At 36.6% G+C, this 22,162-nt stretch overlaps 3 protein-coding genes and 1 non-coding gene across 4 annotated transcripts in view; 2 read left to right on the top strand and 2 right to left on the bottom strand.

Annotated features, from left to right (window-relative positions):
- LOC113680733 (EGF and laminin G domain-containing protein) overlaps nucleotides 1-21,032 on the top strand; it is a 438,917-nt gene extending 417,885 nt beyond the window's left edge. The window contains 1 exon segment of the mRNA XM_089200707.1: nucleotides 20,416-21,032. Within this exon segment, the coding sequence (XP_089056833.1) occupies nucleotides 20,416-21,017 (602 nt within the window). The 3' untranslated portion in view covers nucleotides 21,018-21,032.
- On the bottom strand, nucleotides 1,714-3,092 carry LOC149049317 (adenosine receptor A3-like). The gene has a single exon (XM_089202156.1). The coding sequence runs from the start codon at nucleotides 3,090-3,092 to the stop codon at nucleotides 2,166-2,168; it is 927 nt and encodes a 308-aa protein (XP_089058282.1). The 3' UTR covers nucleotides 1,714-2,165.
- Nucleotides 8,194-13,974, bottom strand: LOC113680732 (vacuolar protein sorting-associated protein 26B). The gene is made up of 10 exons (XM_027197770.2): nucleotides 13,880-13,974; nucleotides 13,652-13,795; nucleotides 12,760-12,835; nucleotides 11,671-11,827; nucleotides 11,384-11,485; nucleotides 10,861-10,923; nucleotides 10,233-10,339; nucleotides 9,562-9,630; nucleotides 9,007-9,149; nucleotides 8,194-8,679 (listed from the first exon to the last, which is right to left on the bottom strand). The coding sequence occupies exons 1-10, from the start codon at nucleotides 13,880-13,882 to the stop codon at nucleotides 8,572-8,574; spliced, it is 972 nt and encodes a 323-aa protein (XP_027053571.2). The 5' UTR covers nucleotides 13,883-13,974; the 3' UTR covers nucleotides 8,194-8,571.
- On the top strand, nucleotides 14,045-14,126 carry Trnas-gcu (transfer RNA serine (anticodon GCU)). Its single transcript has one exon. It is a non-coding gene; the product is annotated as a tRNA-Ser (tRNA).
- Nucleotides 21,033-22,162: the final 1,130 nt, after the last annotated feature.

Below are 22,162 nucleotides of genomic sequence, written 5' to 3'. Positions count from 1 at the left end.
AATTTCTTCGAGTCGAAATTGACAGTTAAGCGTTAGATTGCCATCTCGGCTTTGCTTGCTTCCTTTTTCTTTTCTTCTTCTTTTTTTTCAACAGTTTCGAAAAACTATTTTATTTTAAATCTCAGGTGTAGCTAATTTAGAAGATATCAACATCGTAGGAGTTGAAAGAAAAAAGAAGGTAAATTCGTCATAAGTTACCAGAGCTTGTTAAACAGCTGCGAAGAATTAGGATATAAATTGGAAAATGAACAAAAGCTGTCCTTAGTCATGTGTCTGTATATTGAGCACAATTTTTGAACAAGATTCAGTGGGTGCGTTTCAACTATGAGTGCACTTCAAGGTGGAAGGCATTAAAGCCAGTCCGGCTGTTCTAATATTAATTTTGTTTGTTTCACTTTAAGCCGCATTGAGTACAAATTTCTTCTGATGTGATCCCAGCGATCAATTCCTTGGAATTTGCTTTTGTGGTCTCTACCTCACTCCAGTTGATGTCAGGGGTAGGTTTTTGTGGGAGCAGAGAGGAATCTCCTTATTACTACGCACCTGGTTTTAATTACCACTTTTCAAGCTACTTTCATAGGTAACTGAAACTTAAATTACTATATGAACAAACAATACCTAGTGAGCTTTCGCGCAAAAAAACCATCTTCTCACGTGAAGATAATATCTTAAAACATCATGTTAATATAAAAATCGCGCCTTTTGATGCACAGCCTTTGATTTATTATTATTTATTTATTATTGATTTATATACAATAAATATAATATTACATGGTCGCTTAGAGATACCAAACTTCTATTCTCGTGTTGAAAAGTATTTCTACTCGAGAAATGTAGTATCTCTGCGCGGCCATGTAACATCCTCTATTTAACTAACTTTCCTAGCCATACCTCAAGCAATATGAATTCTCGATAAGCTCTTCTTATCGTAGTTAAGTGTATATACGAGTAATTAAAGTAGGAAGTAGTTAAATTCTTCAGATACAATATTTATTACCTTAGATCAAAGAATTGAGTACAATGTGAGGAAACTTGAATGTGCTCAACCGTCATTAACTATGTACATCAAGCACTAACACAGCATTAAGAGAACAATGGGACATTTATAGCACTGAATCTCTTTCACCCACTTACTTTCATTTTTTTATTTTTCAAATCGAGACGTAGATTGAACACTATTTCAAATGAGCTAAAATTGATCAAGTAGTTTATATGACAGTCTGGTTATATGCACATCTGGTGTATGACTTGATAGAAACATAGATAGTGATTGAATGGTACTTTTCGCACGTTCTTAGTGGAAATTCAAGGGTGATTTGTACTATCCAGCTCTTAGGTGTCGAAAGGAAACGCGATGGCTTCCCCTTGGATACCGATACATACATACATAAATATATACATACATATACTTCATTTATGCTCGAAATTCACAGTGTAGCTGTAGAGCTAATATCTTCGAGAAAATAAGCTAAAATGAAATAAAGATATGCTATATTACAGTGCCAATATTATTTAAAAACTATATACAACATTATGCATGCAGAGGGAAATAAAACTTATAACCGATGAGGAAAATATTTGATAAACGAGAAGAAGGACGCAAATAATGCCAAAATAGCTGTAAACCTCGGTTTACATCTTAAATTAATTCAAATAATCTCTCCGACAGGATGTTCAAAAGAATAAAGTCAGAGTACAACATAACTCTTTTTTTTTTGGTTGTCAGGTATAACAAATTATGCAAGTTGCTTTTAGCAAAGAACGCATGAAATATTCTACTTCGTTTTATCGTTTTCATCCCTTGACTTGTCATTAAAGATTATGAGCGGTTTTTTGAGCCCGAATTACCATGGTACGATGTTTTCCGGTTTGATGTCCGAATTAGATAGACATTTATGTCTGATGATATTGCCGCTTTTACTTCATTTTGAGGGGTAAATATCAAGACTATTTATCTCAGCTGATGTGAAACTGTCTGACACGGCCCTCGATGCTTTCGTTCTCGGTAAGTATACATATCTGTTTACCTCGGCTTTGAATTAGCTTGATATTCATTTAGGTATCTTACTTTTACACACAAACAGATGATGAAGAGCACGATTTCCCCTCAATTGTATCACTTGTCAGTAAAAAATGTCGAATTATCAATTTAAAAAATCAATCAATCAAACTGCACTCTCCTGTTCAGAGCTCGGTGATAAGAACTGCCTACTTGTAAATCTTACTAAGGATACAACTGACCCAGACTCAGCTGATGGTAAAACCCTAGCTCTAAATATCTGATGAGGACCTACACAACAACGAAGCACGTGTAGCAGGAAGTTTTTAAATTCTGGAATTCTTAGTGGATAAATGATTACGTTTACGAAAGAATTGCTGTATTGTAAAACCCTGATGATGAATATCGTCATTTGCAGATGAGAAAAGTTTGCAGTTATTTGTAAATTTACCAACAGGATAAGAATCTGGAATGGAAGCCAGGTAAAAACAGAAGCTCCTGTTATCAAAAGTAATGTGTTTGCTAATTTTGTCTCTCTGATGATATTGTTATGGTTACATATTGGTGATTTTTGTTTCCTCCAAATAACAAAATACGCTACACACATAACTAATAGAGGTGTTACAGGAAACAAAACTAGAAAGTAGATTACCCTGTCTCTTATAATGAAGTTTAAGTATTCATCAGTGAGAACAATGAATATTGCTGCTATGATCCACGGTATGGAAATGGCACAGATATAGATACGAAAGTTTGCAGTTCTATGACGAAGAGGCCAACCGATGGCGAACATTCTTTCCAAGGAAATGACTGCAAGTGTGTAAATGGACGATGTACTTGTAAACACGTCAACAATGTTGAAAACACGCCATGTTGTTATTGAAGCTGATTCAAATGCCGCTATGAAAAGAGGAATGGCCAATCCTCCAACCAGTAAATCAGCCGCGCCCAAACCGATCAGAAGAAATGAGGAACGCTTTCGGCGTCTCAGCTTGAAAAACGTCCAGATGTTTAGAATATTTCCAGCAACGATCAAAGTTGCCAAAAATCCAAAACATAACCTCCAGAACATATTCCATGTGTTGAGATCCATGGCAGTGGGATGCTGTTTCTATGGTAATACCGGAGAAACCTTTTGGTATAAAAAAACAAAACAAAACTTGTGCTATGTTACATGAATCTTTCATTTTTGAAATAACCAACTAGTAGTTCGAAGTTTCCCTCGCCGCCAAAGTGTGGCTTCTCACTCAGTTGGTCGTAGCACCCAAGAGGGTCTCAATGATGTTAACTGACGGCCGTAAAACCGCCAAAACTTTTAGCCGTTAGGCATAAAATTGTCAAATTTTTACCATTAGTGATAAAAAAAATTATAGGCAAAAGAATTCCTGGTAACAACAATGGAGATAAATTAACTGTTAGCTGTAAGTTAGCCAAAATTTTAATCGTTAGCCGTAAAAGCCATTACCTCATTGTAACCTTCAGCGAATTATAACCTGAGAGGCATTGGTTCGAATCTCGCCGCAGACCGTTTTTTTTATGTTGGCGTCTTTTCTGCTATTTCTGTTAATTGCAGCTCGCTGCAAGGATCTTTTCTTTACTCTGGTGCCATCCGCAAGGAAAAAAATTCTCTGTATTTCATGTAAATGTGATGATTAACGGAGATATTTGGCTCTTTGAGTTTATAGCCATGTAAGAAACAAAGGAAACAAAAACAAAGCAGTGAATCGAAAACTTCATCGTTCTGATAATCGGCCGATTAATTATGAGTGATCATACACGTTAATGAACAATGTTTTTCCTGAAAGCTTTTGTGTAAATATTTCCCAAGTAAAGCTAACCTATTAAAGGAGTGTCATTCTGACTGCAGCTGCCTATCGAAAAAAAGGAGAAAAGAGAGGAAAGAAAAAAAAATTAAATGCACATATATAAAATATGTATATAATATATTTTTCAAATTTTTTAAAATACGAAAGAAAAATTAAAACTCCAAGAACAGTCTGATTCTTGAAAAATGAAACACAGCTCGATCACTTTATGCCAATCTAATGGCCCATACACTGGCAAAGAAAAATCTTACCAGACTATTTTATTCCTCTTTGAAATATCGTCCCGTTTAACATCTTCTTGCTCTTCTTATTGTTACGCCATTTTTTCTTATCAGGGCAACGAAATGGGACAAAATATACCACGGCCAGTTGCGCTCAAGAACAGGGGACGGAAAGCAGAGCAATGAAAACGGTTGCACTAAACGACCCATACTTTGACTTCCGTCTTTAACACCTGATTCAGTTAAATCAACAAATGTTTCCGCTGTTTTCTTTTTTGGCATAACCTTATGCGATAGATATGGCCGTGGGAAGTATTTTAAAAACTAAAAGCTAAAATAAATGACTGAGAACTCCAACTTTCAAAGAACGATTGCTTGAGAGGAATTTTTCTCTAACCCTCCATGGCGACATTTACAAGTTAGGGAATAAATAAATAGTATATATGAATAATCGAAATTAAAAAACCCTCATACCCTTGGATTAGAAGGTTTGCCGGCGATTACTCCAGATAACAACGCGCAGCAATTAGATGGCAAAAAGTACATTTGAGGCCTAAACAGGTCGTAATAATTGATTAAATGCGTTTTATGCAAGATGGAAATATTAGTTTTAATTTGTGAGCCAAAAGTACATTATTAGTGCAACAGACTTGGATGACATTTTGTCAAACCTTTTCCCAATAAAGCCAAGGGAAGTAGTAAGGTCTCAGATCATCTTACAAGGACCACTGTTAAAGGAAGATACTGTAGCTAATTAGCATTTTATATTTTTACATTAAAGTTTTTTTACCAAAGCTGAAAGTCGAGTTAAAAAATCGATTGCAGACATGTCTCGATAAGAATAAAAGCCATGCTAATCCATATACCTTAGTGCCAACCGATTTTCAGTAGTATAGGAAAATGAAACACAAATTTTATTTTCGTTTTTCGTTTTTCTTTGCAGCAAAAAAACGAAATTGGACTTCAATTTTCGTTTTCCATTTTTTCCCCGCCGGGAAGGAAACGAAATTCGAATTCACTTTGTGCTCTCCGTTTTTCCTTTTTCTAACTTTTGATTTAACGGATTTTAATTTCTTTTTTCGTTTTTCGTTTTTCGTTTTTCGTTTTTCGTTTTCGTATGGAATTTTGAAAACGGATAATCTTTGTTGAAATAACAGGCCATGAACTACGCACAGTGTGGAGAAGATCAAAATTAAAGAATATAGTTTGGCACTCTAGTCATTACAGACATATCGCGTTTCTTAAAAGGACACACAAACAAGTTGAAATACGTCACAGTGTTCTTTACAAAACAACATGCATGCACTCTGAAAGAATTCTTATAGTTTCTCCCGAGATTTTGCACACGGAACGCGATGAACTAGACGATTGGATCGGCGCTACCTCCTCAACCAAAGAGGAGCTCACTCAATTTATAACCGCCGTCATTTCCTTTCATCCGGCTCTTAAATATACCTGGGAAATTTTCGACACTTCTTTGGCTTTTCTAGACACCAAAATTTCAATTGAAGGCAACGTTTTATGCACCAGTGTTTACTACAAACCTACAGTTTCACGTAGTTACTTGTTGTATTCATCTTCACATCCATCACATCATCACACGTCAAGAACTCCATACCTTTTTCACAGTTTCTCAGACTTCGTCGTTTATGTAGTGACGACTCTGATTTTTCCGAAAAATCAGAGGCAATGTGCTAGTTTTTCGATAAACGTGGTTATCCTGTCTCTGTCGTTCAAGCGGGCCACCACCGTGTCCAACAAATTGATCGACAGTCAGCACTACAAACGACTGAGAAGGACAACACTGACCGCATTCCATTTACTCTTACATTTCACCCTCACAACCACGCAGTTAAATCTATCATTCTTAAAAATTTTAAATTACTCCAAAACGATTCAGAGACTGGCACTATCTTTTCGCAACCCCCACTTATTTCATTCAAACGTGACAAAAACATAGGCAACTTTTTAGTCAGGAGTTCATTTCAAACCAATGACCAATCTGGAACTTTCAAATGCGCTCGCTCACGATGCAAAACTTGTTCTTTCATAACGTAGATAAAATATCGGGACCCAAGAGATCCATTAAGATCATTGATCACTTTACGTGTACCTCCGCCAATGTTATTTGCTGCATAACTTGCACTTATTGGAATAAGTTATACATCGGCGAAACAGGAAGACGACTAAGTGACCGATTCCGAGAACACCTTCGCGACGTGGACAGAAATGACAAGGACGCATCCAAACCAGTCGCTCGACACTTTAATCTTCCTAATCATTCTGAACAGCATATGGCAGTTTGCGGCCTTTCCTTACATCTAGGCAGTTCGGAAAGCCGTAAAATACTAGAACAAAAATTTATCTTCTAAATCGGCATCCTTAATCCCCACGGAATCAACGAGCGCTTTTTAGTCAACTAATTTATTCCTGTTTTCTTGTCACCATATTCCCACCAAATGCGTAGCTCCACTTTCTGTATATAAACCCACACACAACCCACAATTCCTCCAATCGCTCTGACGAAGGGCTAACACTCGAAACGTCAGCTTTTTTACCCTTTACAGTAGCTAATTTACGTTTTCAACTCAGTTGTTAACACTAAATTACCTGCTATTCTCTCCTACCGACGCAGCACCACAGTTTCTTTAAAAACTTACCCCTTTATTCATTTGTCTTAAAAATGAAAGCCTTAAGACGAATAACACATTTTGAGGCTGGTAAAGTGCAACTTAAGCTTTTATTTATGTCAAATTACTTATTATATGTGGAAATTCTCCCTTTTAGTACATTTACCTACTCATAGAGCCTCACTATCCGATGGATAGGGGTCAAGAGTTTAAAGCCGTTGCCTCTCAACGATTAAAAAAGATGCTTGATGTTCTAATATAACACTTGAAATTTTAATTGCTATTAAGGAATCATGAATAGATTAGTGATAATGATTTTTGAGGAGCCGTTTATTCATTTTAATGATTGGGAGTTTATTCAGGAGGGGGCATATTTGCTGTGGTTAAACATCTATGATTCTTGGGTAAGTCCAAGGTCAAAATAAGGAATCGAAGTTCCCCAATTTAAAAAGGTCTTCAATTTTCGTAAATTTCCTAATGCAATCTCCTTTCGAATTGACCTCAAAATTAGCACAACTGATTAGACAGCATTTATAATGTTTTCAAACTGAACTTCATTCACAAATCTAAACCACAGTTGAAAATGAACCCTCCCAGAAAAATTATGCTTTCAAAAATGCCTCACAGGGCCTGGAACCAAGCTCATGCGTAATTCAAAAGTTCCGACGAGTTAACTCCATGTAAGGCCAGGGATAAGTAGATGGTTGTGAATCTATTAACATCCTCACAATGCAGCCAAAAGACTAAGGTGTCAAGTTTCAGACTTTGCCTCCACACTCCTAGTAGGACTCCCTTCCCGAGGTGTCTCTCAGTGGAGTGAAGAGATTACTAAGATCCTTGCTATAAGAGTATTTTGATTGTGGCTTTTTATCCTTTGACCCCTAAGAGTGCATGAGTAGCATCTTATTCATCCTTAGAAATAACACCCCTGAAAAAGGTCACAAGAAAAAAGAATTATCAACAACCATAGAAATTCTTGACAGTCCGCGCGTTGGGGAATGTAGAGAGAACAGAATGGAGAATGTGCATCCTGATGTTAGGATGTTAAGGGTAAGTGGTCAGCAATAAGTATGTTTATTATAAATGTAGAGAGAACAGAATGGAGAATGTGCATCCTGATGTTAGGGTGTTAAAGGTAAATGGTGAGCAATAAGTATGTTTATTATAAATGTAGAGAGAACAGAATGGAGAATGTGCATCCTGATGTTAGGGTGTTAAAGGTAAATGGTGAGCAATAAGTATGTTTATTATAAATGTAGAGAGAACAGAATGGAGAATGTGCATCCTGATGTTAGGGTGTTAAGGGTAAATGGTCAGCAATAAGTATGTTTATTATAAATGTAGAGAGAACAGAATGGAGAATGTGCATCCTGATGTTAGGGTGTTAAGGGTAAATGGTCAGCAATAAGTATGTTTATTATAAATGTAGAGAGAACAGAATGGAGAATGTGCATCCTGATGTTAGGGTGTTAAGGGTAAATGGTCAGCAATAAGTATGTTTATTACAAATCTGGCCATTTACTTCAATACTTTTATTGACCTTTGCAATGAAGAATGATTGCTTCGAACTGAAGGAAAACAATGGACTTACAAAAATAGCAAACAGCAAGGAGTAAGACTATAGACGATTAGCAAAAAATTAAAAAAAAAAACTAGAATCTATTTGTTTTTGATTAAGTGTTACATTTTTGCCAAATAATATTTGCATGCATCAGTAAAATGCTTTCTTCCTCATTATAAAAGAGAATCGATTTACAGTTTGTCATTGGTAGATTAACAGGAAAAAGCATCTTTTCAAATTGTGTTGGCAAAGACAGTCATTGAACACTGTATAGAATACTTCTTATACTCTATATATCATATACATGGGGCTCTATGCATTGAATATTCCCACTTCACTCCTCCGTATCTTCTGGTTTGCTCTCTTCTCTTGAGTGCTTCAGTTTCTCTGTTAAGATGCCAGGCTTTTTCTTCAAGTCTCCTTTTCTCCACAGTACAATTTCCTACAACATACACAAAAACGAAAACACAAATTAAAGAGAAGACTGACAAAGTGGCTTTAACAATGCCACAACCTACACAATATATTACATTTACATTTTATTTACTAATCACCACCTCTTTCAGTAATTTCAATCTTTAATTCATAGAAAACTTATGAAGTCAATAACACAGTAACACTCGCTGCAAAGCTTACTACCTAGAATTTCTGTTACAGAAGTACAAAGCATCATCATATTTGTAAGCATCCTCCCTGATAAAAATACCTGAAATTATGCAAGATGCATTTTGCTTATGGAGCAATCACATGCACATGCTGCTGTTTATACCTGTTGTTTGAAGTATCTTCTTTCCTCTTCATCAACAAGGACAAGATTTAAGAAGTACCGCACAGAAAACTTCTTATTGACATCTTTGAAGGTTGGCGTCAGCTCATAACCTGCCAAGAATAGCCGGATTGGAATGGACTCTCCTGCAAAAAGAAATGCAAACATATGACTGTCACATTAATGACACACTTACATACAATAGTACATCAAATTATTAGTTTAATTACCATTTTCAAAGTTCTTGTAAACCAGTGTTAGGTTCCAAACTCAATTGTTTTCAAAAATGCAATCTGGCAACCCCAAATAATGAAAGTGATCAACAGAAAAAAAATTCTGCTTGCCAACATTATCAAAATACTAAACTGCTAAAACACTGCTTCTCTTTGGACAAGACAGTGTGGTTAGCACTTGTTTTTGGAAACTCACCAACATCACAACACTGCAAAACCAAAACATTCTTTCTATTTACAGTGTACATTATTACTTTTCAGTGAGTGAGTAAGACCTTTTGTCTGTTCAAACACAACAGAAGAAAATTATCAAAACAAAACAAACCTCGCACAGGTGCTCCATCCATGATCTCATACTTCGCAATTGTTTCATTTTCATTATAAGTATTGGGACCTGATGAAAAATAACATTACTTTGGTTAAGTAATGTGGATAATATACCATGAAAATCATATTGAATGTATACATGAAACTGAGGAAAATTATTCAAATTCTACTGCTGCAGAAGCCAGTTAAAATTATATTGAAGGTATACATGAAACTGAGGAAAATTATTCAAATTCTACTGCTGCAGAAGCCAGTTAAAATTATATTGAAGGTATACATGAAACTGAGGAAAATTATTCAAATTCTACTGCTGCAGAAGCCAGTTAACTCTAAAGCTACTTTTCAATGGGCCTGACAAACCATAAATTAAGCCAATGTCAATCAAAGTAATTATTGGCAATTTTGTAATTGATCATCACAAATAACAGGATCATTCTTTACAATTGTATTCTGTATTGATGGTTCAAAATAACAGGTTTCAGCTGTCAATTAATTAAGGATCAATAAATAATCCAATAAATAAATAATTACATGATTGTACATGTATGAAAATAAGATGGTCAACAGAACCTGTTTGAAAGAGTGCTTCTGTTTTCTATGGCAAAGAGGGCTTCCTCACTCTTGTATGAAAGATGCTAAATCTGTGTCTACAAGCATTCAATTGCTCACCTGTTCCAGTTGTCTCTCTTTTGATAATCGCTAACTCCATGTGTTTGATCTTTATGCGTACAAGCAGGAAGTAGATTTTTCCCACAATCACATCTTTTAAGTGGTATCTAGAGAATTGAAATTTGCTTAATGAGGGGAAATGATACAGGGTAAACCTGTATGATCTATGAAATTGCACATCCAAATAAAACTATAATTTCCACATCCTCCTTACCGTTTCAGCATTTTCTGCATAAAACAGTGAAAAATTCCAAATACCGATAATCAAAATTAACCACTCATCATCTCAATATGCCTTGAGCCAAATTTTTTGATGACCTTGAAACAGTTTTTTCAGTAAAATTCAAGAAAAATTTTATTTTTTTGGGGTGACTTCAAAGGTAACTTTTAACTTCAAGTTTCCCATGCCTGCACTTTATAAGGATTACAGCTAGCTCATAAATCCAAATCCAGTAATGCACTGAACAGTGACTCTGAAGCATGCTGTTTTCTAGACAAAAATTTCTCAGAATTGCAATTTCTCTGGTACACCAAGAAACCATGTTATAAATTCAATACTTTATGATACTGAGTTAAGGTTCACTCATTTTATATACATACATTACATGAAAATGCTGCATGTACTTACTTTGATTTGTTGTATTCAAACTCTATGTGCAAACAGTCCTCAATGCCAACTTCCATTTTGATGCTGTTGGAAAAAGAAAATAGACCCCATGTTACAAATAATTTCTATTTTAACCATTTAACTCCCAGTGTGATTAGCAAGTAACTGGTTCCCATAATATCCATTAAAAGGTAATGAGAATACTCAAACTTATCATATATTGAAGTTATTATCTTGATCTGACATCAAATTCTTGTAACAAATTTGACATGTAGCAGCTACAGGGAAGCATAATTAACAAGATCTTGGAAGTTAAAGAGTTAAAACACTTTTTAAAACCACTATCACAAGTTACATTGATCTAAACTCAATAAAAACTAAAACTGGTGAACAGTTACAAGGTTAATCTATGTAATCAGGTCTGCGACAGATGTGGAGATAGAAAATTAAAGGATTTCTGGAGCATGCTACTCCTGGACTAGGCATTTTGCAAGATTTCCATAAATCATTAAAAAGTAAAAAATAAAACAAACTTTGTATATACCTATTGTTCATTTCAGGAAAACTTGACAAGGTATGGACAGCAAGATCAAGTTCTTTGGATATGTCACTGATTCTTCTGACCACAGACACGCGAAGAAAATATCTGAATGTATTCAATAATAAAAAATACAAATGACGCTGTGTTCATTTTTTTCAATTTCTAAAAAATAAAAAACAAATAATTTTTATATAGTGTAGATCTTGTATTAATTCCAAGCTAGGAACACGATATAATGCGATACAAAACACACAATATACGATGCATGTACACACAGTGCATGTAATTACCTTAGTCTGACATTTGCTCCAGTGTATGTCTCATAAGGCTTCTCCACATTAACAAACTCAAAATCATAGGTCTCACTCTGTGTCAATTCACCAGGCCGTGCTAAATCTCGGACCAATGAAGTGAATTCATGGTGATTTCCACGATCATAAAAAAGCTCTGAAATGGAAATGTGACCAGCTGAGCTCACATCCTGTATGAATGTATGCACACATAACTGGGAATTCTGTTTATCACTTTTGATCCAAAAGAACCTTGTCTTGAATAAGGACACAGAGAAAAATACTACATATAGCTGCAAGTACTACTGTAAGAAGTCTAATGTAAAGCTTGACATTATGTGATGTAGTAGAAGAAGAAATGTAAATAACCGTGGTAAAGCCTGACACCTGTATATACTGTGAGCAATATCTGAAATCTATAAAATAAGTAAACCTATATGTATCAACTGATTGTTGGTGCTGAAATTACATCATTATTCATACAAAAAATTCAAACACAGGTTTACCATAATTTCTGGCCATTTGCCCACATGGCAGATTTCCTGATTTACTTGACAAACTTTAAGCATTATATGTTAGTGCTTAATTAACACTCAGATTACCCACTCGCAATTGGCCAAAAATTTAGTCACTACCAAGCAATAAACTAGCAATAAACTTGCAATAAACTTGCAATAAATTTGCAATAGCTTTGCAACAAACTGGCAATAAACCCTCCTTGCAATTACTTGCATGTATACCTTCTTGAGGTAAAAATCTCCCTGTTCCCACCTGAGATTAACCCTCTCATCCCCAAGAGTGACTAGCATTTATTTCTTCTTACAGCATCACGGCTGAATCAAACATTAAGGTCCAAAGAATAAAGGAAATGATCAACAACTAAAGAAACTCATGATTATTTGACAAATTCATTTTGTCAGCACTCTAAGAAATGTATAGAGAACAGTACATGGAGAATATGCATGCTGATGTTTGGGTAGAAAAGATTACGTATATGCATGTAAGCTTTTGATGATTGTGTAAATACTTTTAGATGACTAAAATTATCTAAAGGTCTGTAGAGCAATAACTACAAAAAGTATGTCTCACCTATTTGTCCAACAAACTCTATCTTTATACCATGATGCTCCAGTTTCTTTCCAGGGACTTTTAAATTGACATTCACCTGTTCAGAAAATCATAAACAAGAATTCATCATCCTCTTTCAACTGCAAAGGGAAATCCTTGCATTCAGAACACCATGAGCAAAACAGCTTACTCAACGCCTGCTGACCTGTTGAGAATCATAATGTTTTTGCAAACATCCCATTCAATAATTTTTCAGAGGAAAAGGAAAAGAAACAGTTGGAAGCAGCATACTTATATGGTTTGATGTGCTATATTAGAATCAAGCACTTCAATTATCGTAACATTAACTCTGCCAGTAAACTTGTTTTTTTCCTTAAGTTTGTACATCAAGTGCCAAGTTCAACTCCTTCACTATGCATCACACAAATCCAAGTAAACTGTACAATTAACAACTCTAGCAACTCTCTAAACCACAATGGTTTGTTAGAAATAATAGACAAATTAATGATAAGATCTTAAGCGCTTATAGAAGAAAGCAATTAAAATACAACCTAGCAGACAATCTGGCTATTGGGGAAAGCATGCACCTTTTAATCACGGTTTAAATAGCATTTTCATTATAGACATACAGTCTAATAACATGCAAATCACATTAGAAAGACGGTGATTTGTCATTTCATCGATTATCAGAGCTTCCATCTTGAGTAAGTCGAACGAAAGAAAAGGTTTTTGTGATTTTAGAACACTTGGATCGTTAAACCCACTTGCCCGCAGGAACTGAGCAGTTTCTGATCTTGTCACGATTCACATGTGATTTCAACCACGGCAGCTACAGGTCAGTTCCTGTAGATGGTTCAGATCAACATCATGTTACAACAATAAGCAAATCAGCACATTGCTGTACAGCTTTTACCTTGCCAGATACGGTTTCCCCGTCATAGTACAAAAACAGTCTCTCTTTTTTCCCGTCTTCGTTCTTCACGTCTACTTGCTTACGGTTTGCGGAGTTAGACAGCTGAATTTCCACTTCGGCAGATTGGCCGAATCCAAAAAAGCTCTGTGAATAAAGAGCGGAATCACAACGGTGAAAAAATTCAATAAAAGCCGGTGCAAATTTCGGTTCTCACTTTGAGATACATACCATTTTGAAAGTGGAATACTACAAACGTATTGGTGATATCCAAGATGGCTTTCTTCCTCCTAATTAGCCTCGCACTGATACACTGATTCACTGACCAGGGGTGGGTAGACACGGGCAGCCTCTACGATGTTCTCCACCCTAGTATCGTCTACAGTTTTAGCACATGACGAGGTGGCCGAGTGGTTAAGGCGATGGACTGCTAATCCATTGTGCTCTGCACGCGTGGGTTCGAATCCCATCCTCGTCGCACCGAAAGGTGACTTTTGCCCCTATTTTAAATAACGCTCATAATGAGAGTTTGTTTCTCGTGAGCTGGGAAAAGGATGTGATTTATAATGGTAATTGAACTGAGTGAAGTGCAATTTGGGCTGAAATCATACGCGTGATTCCAAAATTGAACGAGCGCGCAGCGCGAGTTCGATTTGAAATCACAAGTATGATTTCAGACCAAAATTTCACAACACGAGGTTCAATTACCACTTTATTACATCCGTTTTGAAATCGCCCAAATACAGGACTTGGTCAGTTCAAATATTTTATTAATACAATACTGAGCTGGTTTGAAATTAAATTCATCCATTTTTTGGGAGGAAAAAATAAGAGTTTTGGAAACAAAAGTTGCAAAATTTGCCATATGATACTCCATGTCTTTCATCTTCCTGCAATATGATCGGTTACTTTAAACAAGCCTTGAAGTCTGATTGGTTGTTTTGTTTTTAGTGTAGCCTCCTCACTGGCTGGGGAAAAGATGCGATTTAAAGCAAAAAATGGTGCAATTTGTGAATAAATCGCACCAATTAGAGCCAATCAGATTACAGGGACCATAAGTGATTTCAAAATGGGTGTAATAAATAGCAAAAAAGAGCCAGTCAAATAGCAAGGATCACCAATGGTTTCAAAGTAGGCCGGATGTTGAATACGAAAGTGGGTCGACAACATATAGTTTGAGTAAAGACAATCTGCACAGGTAGCCCAGTGATTTCAACTGCAAATTGCAATAAAGAAGCAATTGCTACTTTTTTTCGGAGGCTGACATCAGCAGTCTTCAGGAAATTGTATTTGCTCCAAACTGCACTCGCACAATCATGTTATTACTTATTGATAGCAAGCATCAAAAAATTTTAACACCGCTGTTAACAATTGTGATGAGGCAAAGATCGGAGAAATAATGAAGTACAGTCATGTTAATGTCATCGTGAATGAATTTATCATTGCGACTAATTGTAGTGGCAGTGTATATTTCCTTGTCTTTTGTTTTGTGTTTTCAAATTTTCATCTTTTGTTCTTGATCAAACATTTTTTTCCCATTGTTTTTTACAAAAAGGTTCACTACCAGGCCAAACAGTTTTTAATTTTTTATTTATTTATTAGTTTTCTTTTGCACTAACTTAACTCTTTCTGATACTGGGATGCCCGGCTCCTGCATTGTGTCACCTGAAAACTGCACTCTTCTGAGCCAATCAGCGAGGATTATTTTGTTTATTTATTTTTTTTTTACGTTTCGTGTATTAACATGGTTTTGTATCAAATCGCGATAAAATAAAACTGATGACAGAACAATCTTTACTGCAACAAAGAAAATAAATTTAAATTACGTACTTTAATTGTAACAAATATTTCAAAATGAGCCGATGATCTAGAGGAGTAGCGGTGAAGATGACGGGGGAGGAGACTTGGAGTTACAGCAAGCTGTAAGATGTGCTTTACAACACCTAACAGACGACTTGGAGCAAACACCATGAGGCATGGAAGATTTATTTTAATTGGAAAGGACTCCAAACCACAACTCTAAGAACTTTGTTTTGTTCCTTTTTTTGCACTTTTAATGACCCAAAACCTGACGCAGACTATTATATCTAAACAATCTAAACAGCAGTTGCCGATCCCATCACAAAAGCAATAAATCCTCCTTAGTTAAACTTAGAGCTAGCATGTCTTTGTATAAAAATTTCACATACAACCAGTACTGGAGAATCTGTTGCAGCGTCAAGAAAAAAAAAAAAATTTTAACCGTATGTACTCGTATGTGTTTGTATGTCACTTGTATGTATCCCATGTTACGGTATAATCTAACCGACAGAAAAACACTACAATCCTATAAATTCAACTACTTTATTAAACGACGAGTATCTTCTACAGAAGAGAGAGCGACTCCTAAAGGTAGTACAGTACGTACTCATGCTTGATAAACTTACTCAAGCCCTCTACAGTCTATATATCTTAGCTCAACACTCCAACGTTTCTTGAAATTAGCAATCTTCCACTGTAGCTCTCTCTGACGGTATAGCTTTCTAAACAGTCGGTCATTCCCACAACAGTCCTTATATACATTTGCAAAGTGTTCTGAAACATTCCAGAAGCTTACAAAAAAACTATTTAAGTTGTATTACGTAATAACTGTGTGACTTGATGAAATGTTCGAGAAAGTTCTATGGTACGAATGTCAGCATGAGACTAAGCAGTCTGGAGATTTCTAGAAGCTTATACTTATATCAACAATTACTTATAACACCGTATGTAATCGTATGTATCCGTATGTTATTCGTATGTCACTCGTAGTACTCGTGCGGTGTTTTAGTCATTATCATTTTGTTTTTCTTTTCCTCCTACCAGCGTATGTTTTCGGTATTAATGCACGACGCCAGTGGTCTGATCAATCAACCAATTTGGTAATTTAGAGACCTTGAACTTGGCATTGGGATTGACGCGCACACATTTGCAGACCTCTTTTTTTTTTTAAGAGCTGCGTGAAGTAATTTGAGTCTCTTGCATCGTGAATTTGTCAATTATTTTTCTTTGAATTTAAGACTTTTCGAAGGTTTTATTCGCAGCCAATGTACGATGCAAATTGGTACTCCAAGTACATCTTTATTTACGGCATCGATGTGTGTTGTATTAACAGTACATAAAGGGGGAGGGGGAGAATTTATGTTCGTTTGAGCATAGCGGATTAGAACTTAGTTTACCTCAAAGATCCGTTCATTTCTCCCACCACGTGACCAAACCTCAAGGGCTGTGAAACTGCAGTGTGGTGGGACTTGACCCATTGATCTCTCATGAGAGAGCTCTACCAGCTGAACCAACTCGAAATGTTTATGGGATTTGCGCTTGCAGTTCGGGATTGAGTAGAGTAAGAGTTCAGAAGATATATATTTATTTTAGAGAGAGGGAAAAATACTCGCAGTGATCGGTAGATCAACTAACATCTATTTCTCTCATCATAGCCATGGTTATAATTTATTCGTACTTTTGCAAAACATCACTTCACCGATGTTATGACAATTAAATTGGCATTTATTAATAATGAACGCCCGAGTTTCATTTCAGTTTCTTGTGCGTCCAATGTTTCTTTAACACTTTTTCTCAGACTGTAAAAGACATGAAGACATGATCACTCTTGAAGTTAAAGTAGCATCTGTAATGTTCCTGTTGAGAATGCCTCATTTCTTACATGCATTTTCCCAAGTTGGTAAGTAAATTAGACTTTAAATGCTAGTTAGCTCGGCCTCAGAATCATAAGCAGTATGGTCTGACGGGGAGGAAACTTAAGAACCGTAGTAGACTGACAAGTGTTCGCTTGACATGTTCGACTTGTAATTTTTTTTTCTTCATTTTTTTTCCGAATCGTAATTCATGCTCACATCAACAAGGCAAATCAAGCATTCATGTTAATTATAAATGTTGATATCTTGGTTTAAATTAACAACAGTTTTGATGAGTATACATTTGGCTCTTTATTTAGGCTAGCCCTCTTAATGAATTCGAGATCTATTACTTAAATAAACATCGAACTATTTATATACTTGATGACGCCATTTTTTCCACACAAGTTATTAAACATAGGAAGCAAAGCTAATATCCATGGCCCAGTTGTTCGAAGGCTTGTTAGCGCTGACCCAAGATTAAATTGAAATCTGAGTTTCTTCATTCCTTTATTCAAGAGCATTTTTGGGATAATTTCTTGTGTTCTTTTTAGAGCATCAAAGAGTCGTTTTCTATTTAAAAAGAATTCGACTGAATCTTGTTTTAAAGCTGTCAGATCTGAAATCAGATTTCACACTAACCCTGGAATATCTTAAGCCAGCTTTGAACAACCCGGACCAGCTCTTAATCCGAGTTCTTATAAATTCATCGCCGCATTTACTCGTTTAAATTTCAGTGTTTTTTTGGTAACAGGAAGTTTTTAGAAGTTCGATCCAAGTAAAGCTCAAACGATGCATACCCATTTTTTTTTTTTGTGTAGCGTGTTGAAATTTCAGTGGTAGTCACAAAATTGATGTTTGGAAGTAACTAATGATCAAAATTACAGTTTGAGGTTAATAATTAATGGGTAAGATCAAACTACCACTCACTCAAGAAATTTCCTACGCAATTTGAAGGAAAAATTTCTCATAATGTTCGAACATAGGTGTTTCGTTTGTAATCTTTTCATACCATCGCAACAGAACTCGCAAAATATAAACACCTTATTTATTCGATGTTTAACAGGTAATATGCTGTATTACCTCGAATAAGCACCCAAGCTCGAATAAGCGCCCTTCCCCGAATAAGCGCCCACTCTCTGAGCCAAAATTTCAACTTTTGATAAACGCATCCCTCCCAATAAGCACTCTTTAGTTTAGCCTTTGACTACAGCGGAGTCAGCAAAGAAAAATTGTTTCTTTGCTTTTTTCTCTCTTCTACTTATTTGTATCTCCATGTGCTTGCCGAGTTCCTCTATTGCTTAATCTGTTGTTTTAATTTCTGTCCTGCTGCTGTGCTTATGCCGTAAACTTAACTGGCATGACCAGACATTCTCTAGCCTTCGATGACCAATAATGTATAGGATAATAGAGTTATTGGAATGCATTTGAAGAAAACAGTTGATAAGGAATGATAGGTCAGTTAGATTACGACCAACAAGCTTTAACCTATCAGCACCATCAACATGCTTTACTTTGTGAGTTCCAATTACATTGTCCTCATACCTCTTGGCTTATTCCCTGTCGTCTTTTTTAGCAAATAAGAGAGTCTTTCTCCTTTGTTTAAACAAACGAAAGATGTGAAAATTTACTTTACGTCCACGTAGCTAATGTTGTAGTTTTTGTTTTTTTATTTAAGACATAGTTAGTAGAGGAGACTAAGAAAAAGCCAAAATAAAGTTACAACCCGTTGAAATGAATACTTACTGGCACCCCTCTCAATTAAGCGCCCTCCCTCCTCCTTTTTGGCCGAAATTCTAGACTAGACCGAGTGAAATGCGAGCGATGGGCAAAATATCCTGGCATATTACATGTCAAACCATTCATTAAGATGTATCATAAGCATGTAAGTGATCTGCTTCTTCATGCATTTATTAACCCCTATTTATTCAGTTTGAACAAAGTTTAGTTAAGTCTTACTCCAGAGTATCCGAGAAAATTTACTTCCCTAAAAATCTTCGTTCCGCTCTTTTTCCGTCTCTTTTTATCTCAAACAGGCAACGACTGCTCCAGCTTCCCTTCAGTAATCAGTTTCAGTAGACTAGTTACTGATCACGTGCTTGAGGGCCGCGTCATATCAACTGTCCACGTGACAAGTGATCAAGAATGTCAAATGAAATGTATCTTGAGTGAAATGTGTGACAGCTTCAATCTTGGGCCACAAACTGCCTCCAGACTTTATCCCTGTGAAATACTAGATCAGCGATCGAGCAGAAAGGTGATTAAGAGGGAACAGTGGAAATTCCGGGCGGGATGGGTGAGTGGATAGTTCTTTGCAGATATTGAGTTGAGTCGTTGCACTGAATTGGCTTATTAACAATTGCAATATTTTTTTTTATTTGTAGTGCCGGACCTCTCCGTGTCTGAATGGTGGTACATGTTTTGTCGTAAACGGTCGACCACTCTGCGTCTGCGCAAAGTTTTGGGAGGGTGCTACTTGCAACGTGCCTCAACATAGTAAGTTCGTTTGTCAATGAACAAATGATGGTCTCAACAAAAAAATTATGCTGCCCTTAATGAATCTCATCTGCCTCTGCACACAGGCGATGAGTGATTCCCAAGACTTTACGAGTGATTTAATAATTCTGAGAAGAATGTAAATGTAAATGAAAAAGTTGCGTGCTTCTGATTGGCTGAAAACGAATGCATTCTCATTTAACGCGAGTGCAAAGTTACAACACGAGTGGAAAGTTGTAGCACGAGTGCAAAATTACAAATAGCCGCGCAAGCTTTCAAAATTTCGTCTGCCTTGACTTGTTGTGATGTTTTTTCATGTACATTATTAAAAAGTAATGACATAATTTCTCTTGAAATTTGGTATAATAAGCACTTTTTCAAAGGCTAAAAATTGCACTTGCCCTACGGGCTCGTGCAATTTTGTTGTCTTTGAAAATTTTTCGTGCTTATTAACACCAAATTGCACTCGAAATCATGTTATAACCCATACTTTACTAGTATCATTACAAACAGAAGTTTATGACCTAGACTAGATTATAAGGTCAGGTACCAAATGTTGTAAAAAAAAGGAATAAGTAAAAAAAACTCTAACCTGTTACTACTCTTCATTCTTTTAAGAAACATCTTGCAGTGAATGGAAGGCTTTAAAACCTTTATCTGTGAGCGGGTTTTATTTCATCTCTCCTGGCTATCAAAGAGGGTTGACACCTTTCTTAGTCTACTGTGACATGACTGACAAAAATGGAGTTGGCGTGACTGTTATCGGTCACGATAGCGAGAAGAGAACCCTTGTAAACGGTTGTGACCCTCATGGATGCTATTCACGGGATGTGCACTATCTAAATGCCAGTCTGCTACAGTTGTCAAGCCTCGCTGCTTTGTCCAGCCATTGTGAACAATTTATCAAATATGAGTGTGTTGATTCCAGCTTGCTTTTTCGGGGCTGGTGGGTGTCACACAATGGTATCAAGATGAATTACTGGGGTGGAGCAGTTCCAGGAAGTGGTAAATGTGCATGCGGAATGAATAAGACTTGTTACGATTCGACAAAGCCGTGCAATTGTAACGCAAATATACCAGACGTAATGCTAGAGGACAGCGGCTTGTTAACAGACAAGACAGCTCTTCCTGTGAGTCAGTTGAGATTCGGCGACACAGGCGGTACGGGTGAACAAGGATGGCACACTCTCGGAAAGCTCTACTGTTACGGAGTCTCTTAACTAATCAAAAAAGGAAAACATATCTTCCCACGTTCAGATTTTTTAAACAAACTTGAAGCTCCTCAAGAACTGAGACAACAGTATGGATTGTAAAGTCTCTACGCACGTGGCTTATATCCATCTTATATGAGCAGCCCGCTGACACGATAATTAATCCCTCGTGTGTGATTTTTCCCATGAATTGTTGTGATGTCAGCCGCCATCAAATCTGACCAATCAGTGCGTATAACAGAAAGACTTAAGCTGAAGGAGTATTACAGCAGCTCTTTCTCACTGCTCTAATTTCATTAAGTGAACAGATTCCAAGTTGCCTTTAGTCTTTTTAGCGATAGATTACAGAGGACGACAATGTGCTTCACTTCCCCCTATGCGCAACTTTTTGCCTCTTACCACAATTTGACGTCATCTGTTATCTATGGCTGAACAGATGTACGGCAACTTGCAATCTGTTCGTTGAAAAATTTACCTGTTACCGTCTTTTCATTTTTCTAAGAATCATCCTGCAGTAAATGGAAAGCTCCTAACTCCTCAGCTCTCAGCGGTTTGTATATTATCGCTCCTGGATATCTAAGTGGAGTGACACCTTTCTCGGTTTAATGTAACTCGACAGACAAGGATGGAGTTAGCGTGACAGTTGGAAATCACGACAGCGAGAAGAGAACTTGTGTCAAAGGGTGTGATGATCTGGGGAGTTATTCACGTGAAATGCCATGTCTGCTGCAGTTGAGAAGCCTCGCTGCCACGTTAAATCATTGTGAGCAATTTGTTACATATGAATGTGATGGCTCCAGATTGTCAGGCCAGGGCTGGTGGGTGTCACGTAACCGCACAAAGATGAACTACTCGGGTGGAGCATTCCCAGGAAGTGGTAATGTGCATGCGAAATGAATGATACTTGTCACAGTTCTGACAAGTCGTGCAATTGTAACGCGAATATAGATGGAAACGAACTAGAGGACAGCTGACAGAGGCTTGTTGACAGACAAGTTGGCTCTTCCTGTGAGTCAGCTGAGATTCGGTGACGCAGAAAAAGGAAATAACCAAGGATGGTACACTCACGGAAAGCTCTTCTGTAGCAGCTGAGTAGTACCAACACGAAAATAATTGAAGTTATATTGAACATCAATGTTTTTCTTCATCTGAAT

Source organism: Pocillopora damicornis, chromosome 3 (genome assembly GCF_964200805.1).
Source record: "Pocillopora damicornis chromosome 3, jaPocDami1.2, whole genome shotgun sequence".
In the NCBI taxonomy this organism is placed as follows: domain Eukaryota; kingdom Metazoa; phylum Cnidaria; class Anthozoa; order Scleractinia; family Pocilloporidae; genus Pocillopora; species Pocillopora damicornis.
The sequence above is the reverse complement of the archived record's forward strand: the minus strand, read 5'-3'. Positions and strand labels throughout refer to the sequence as shown.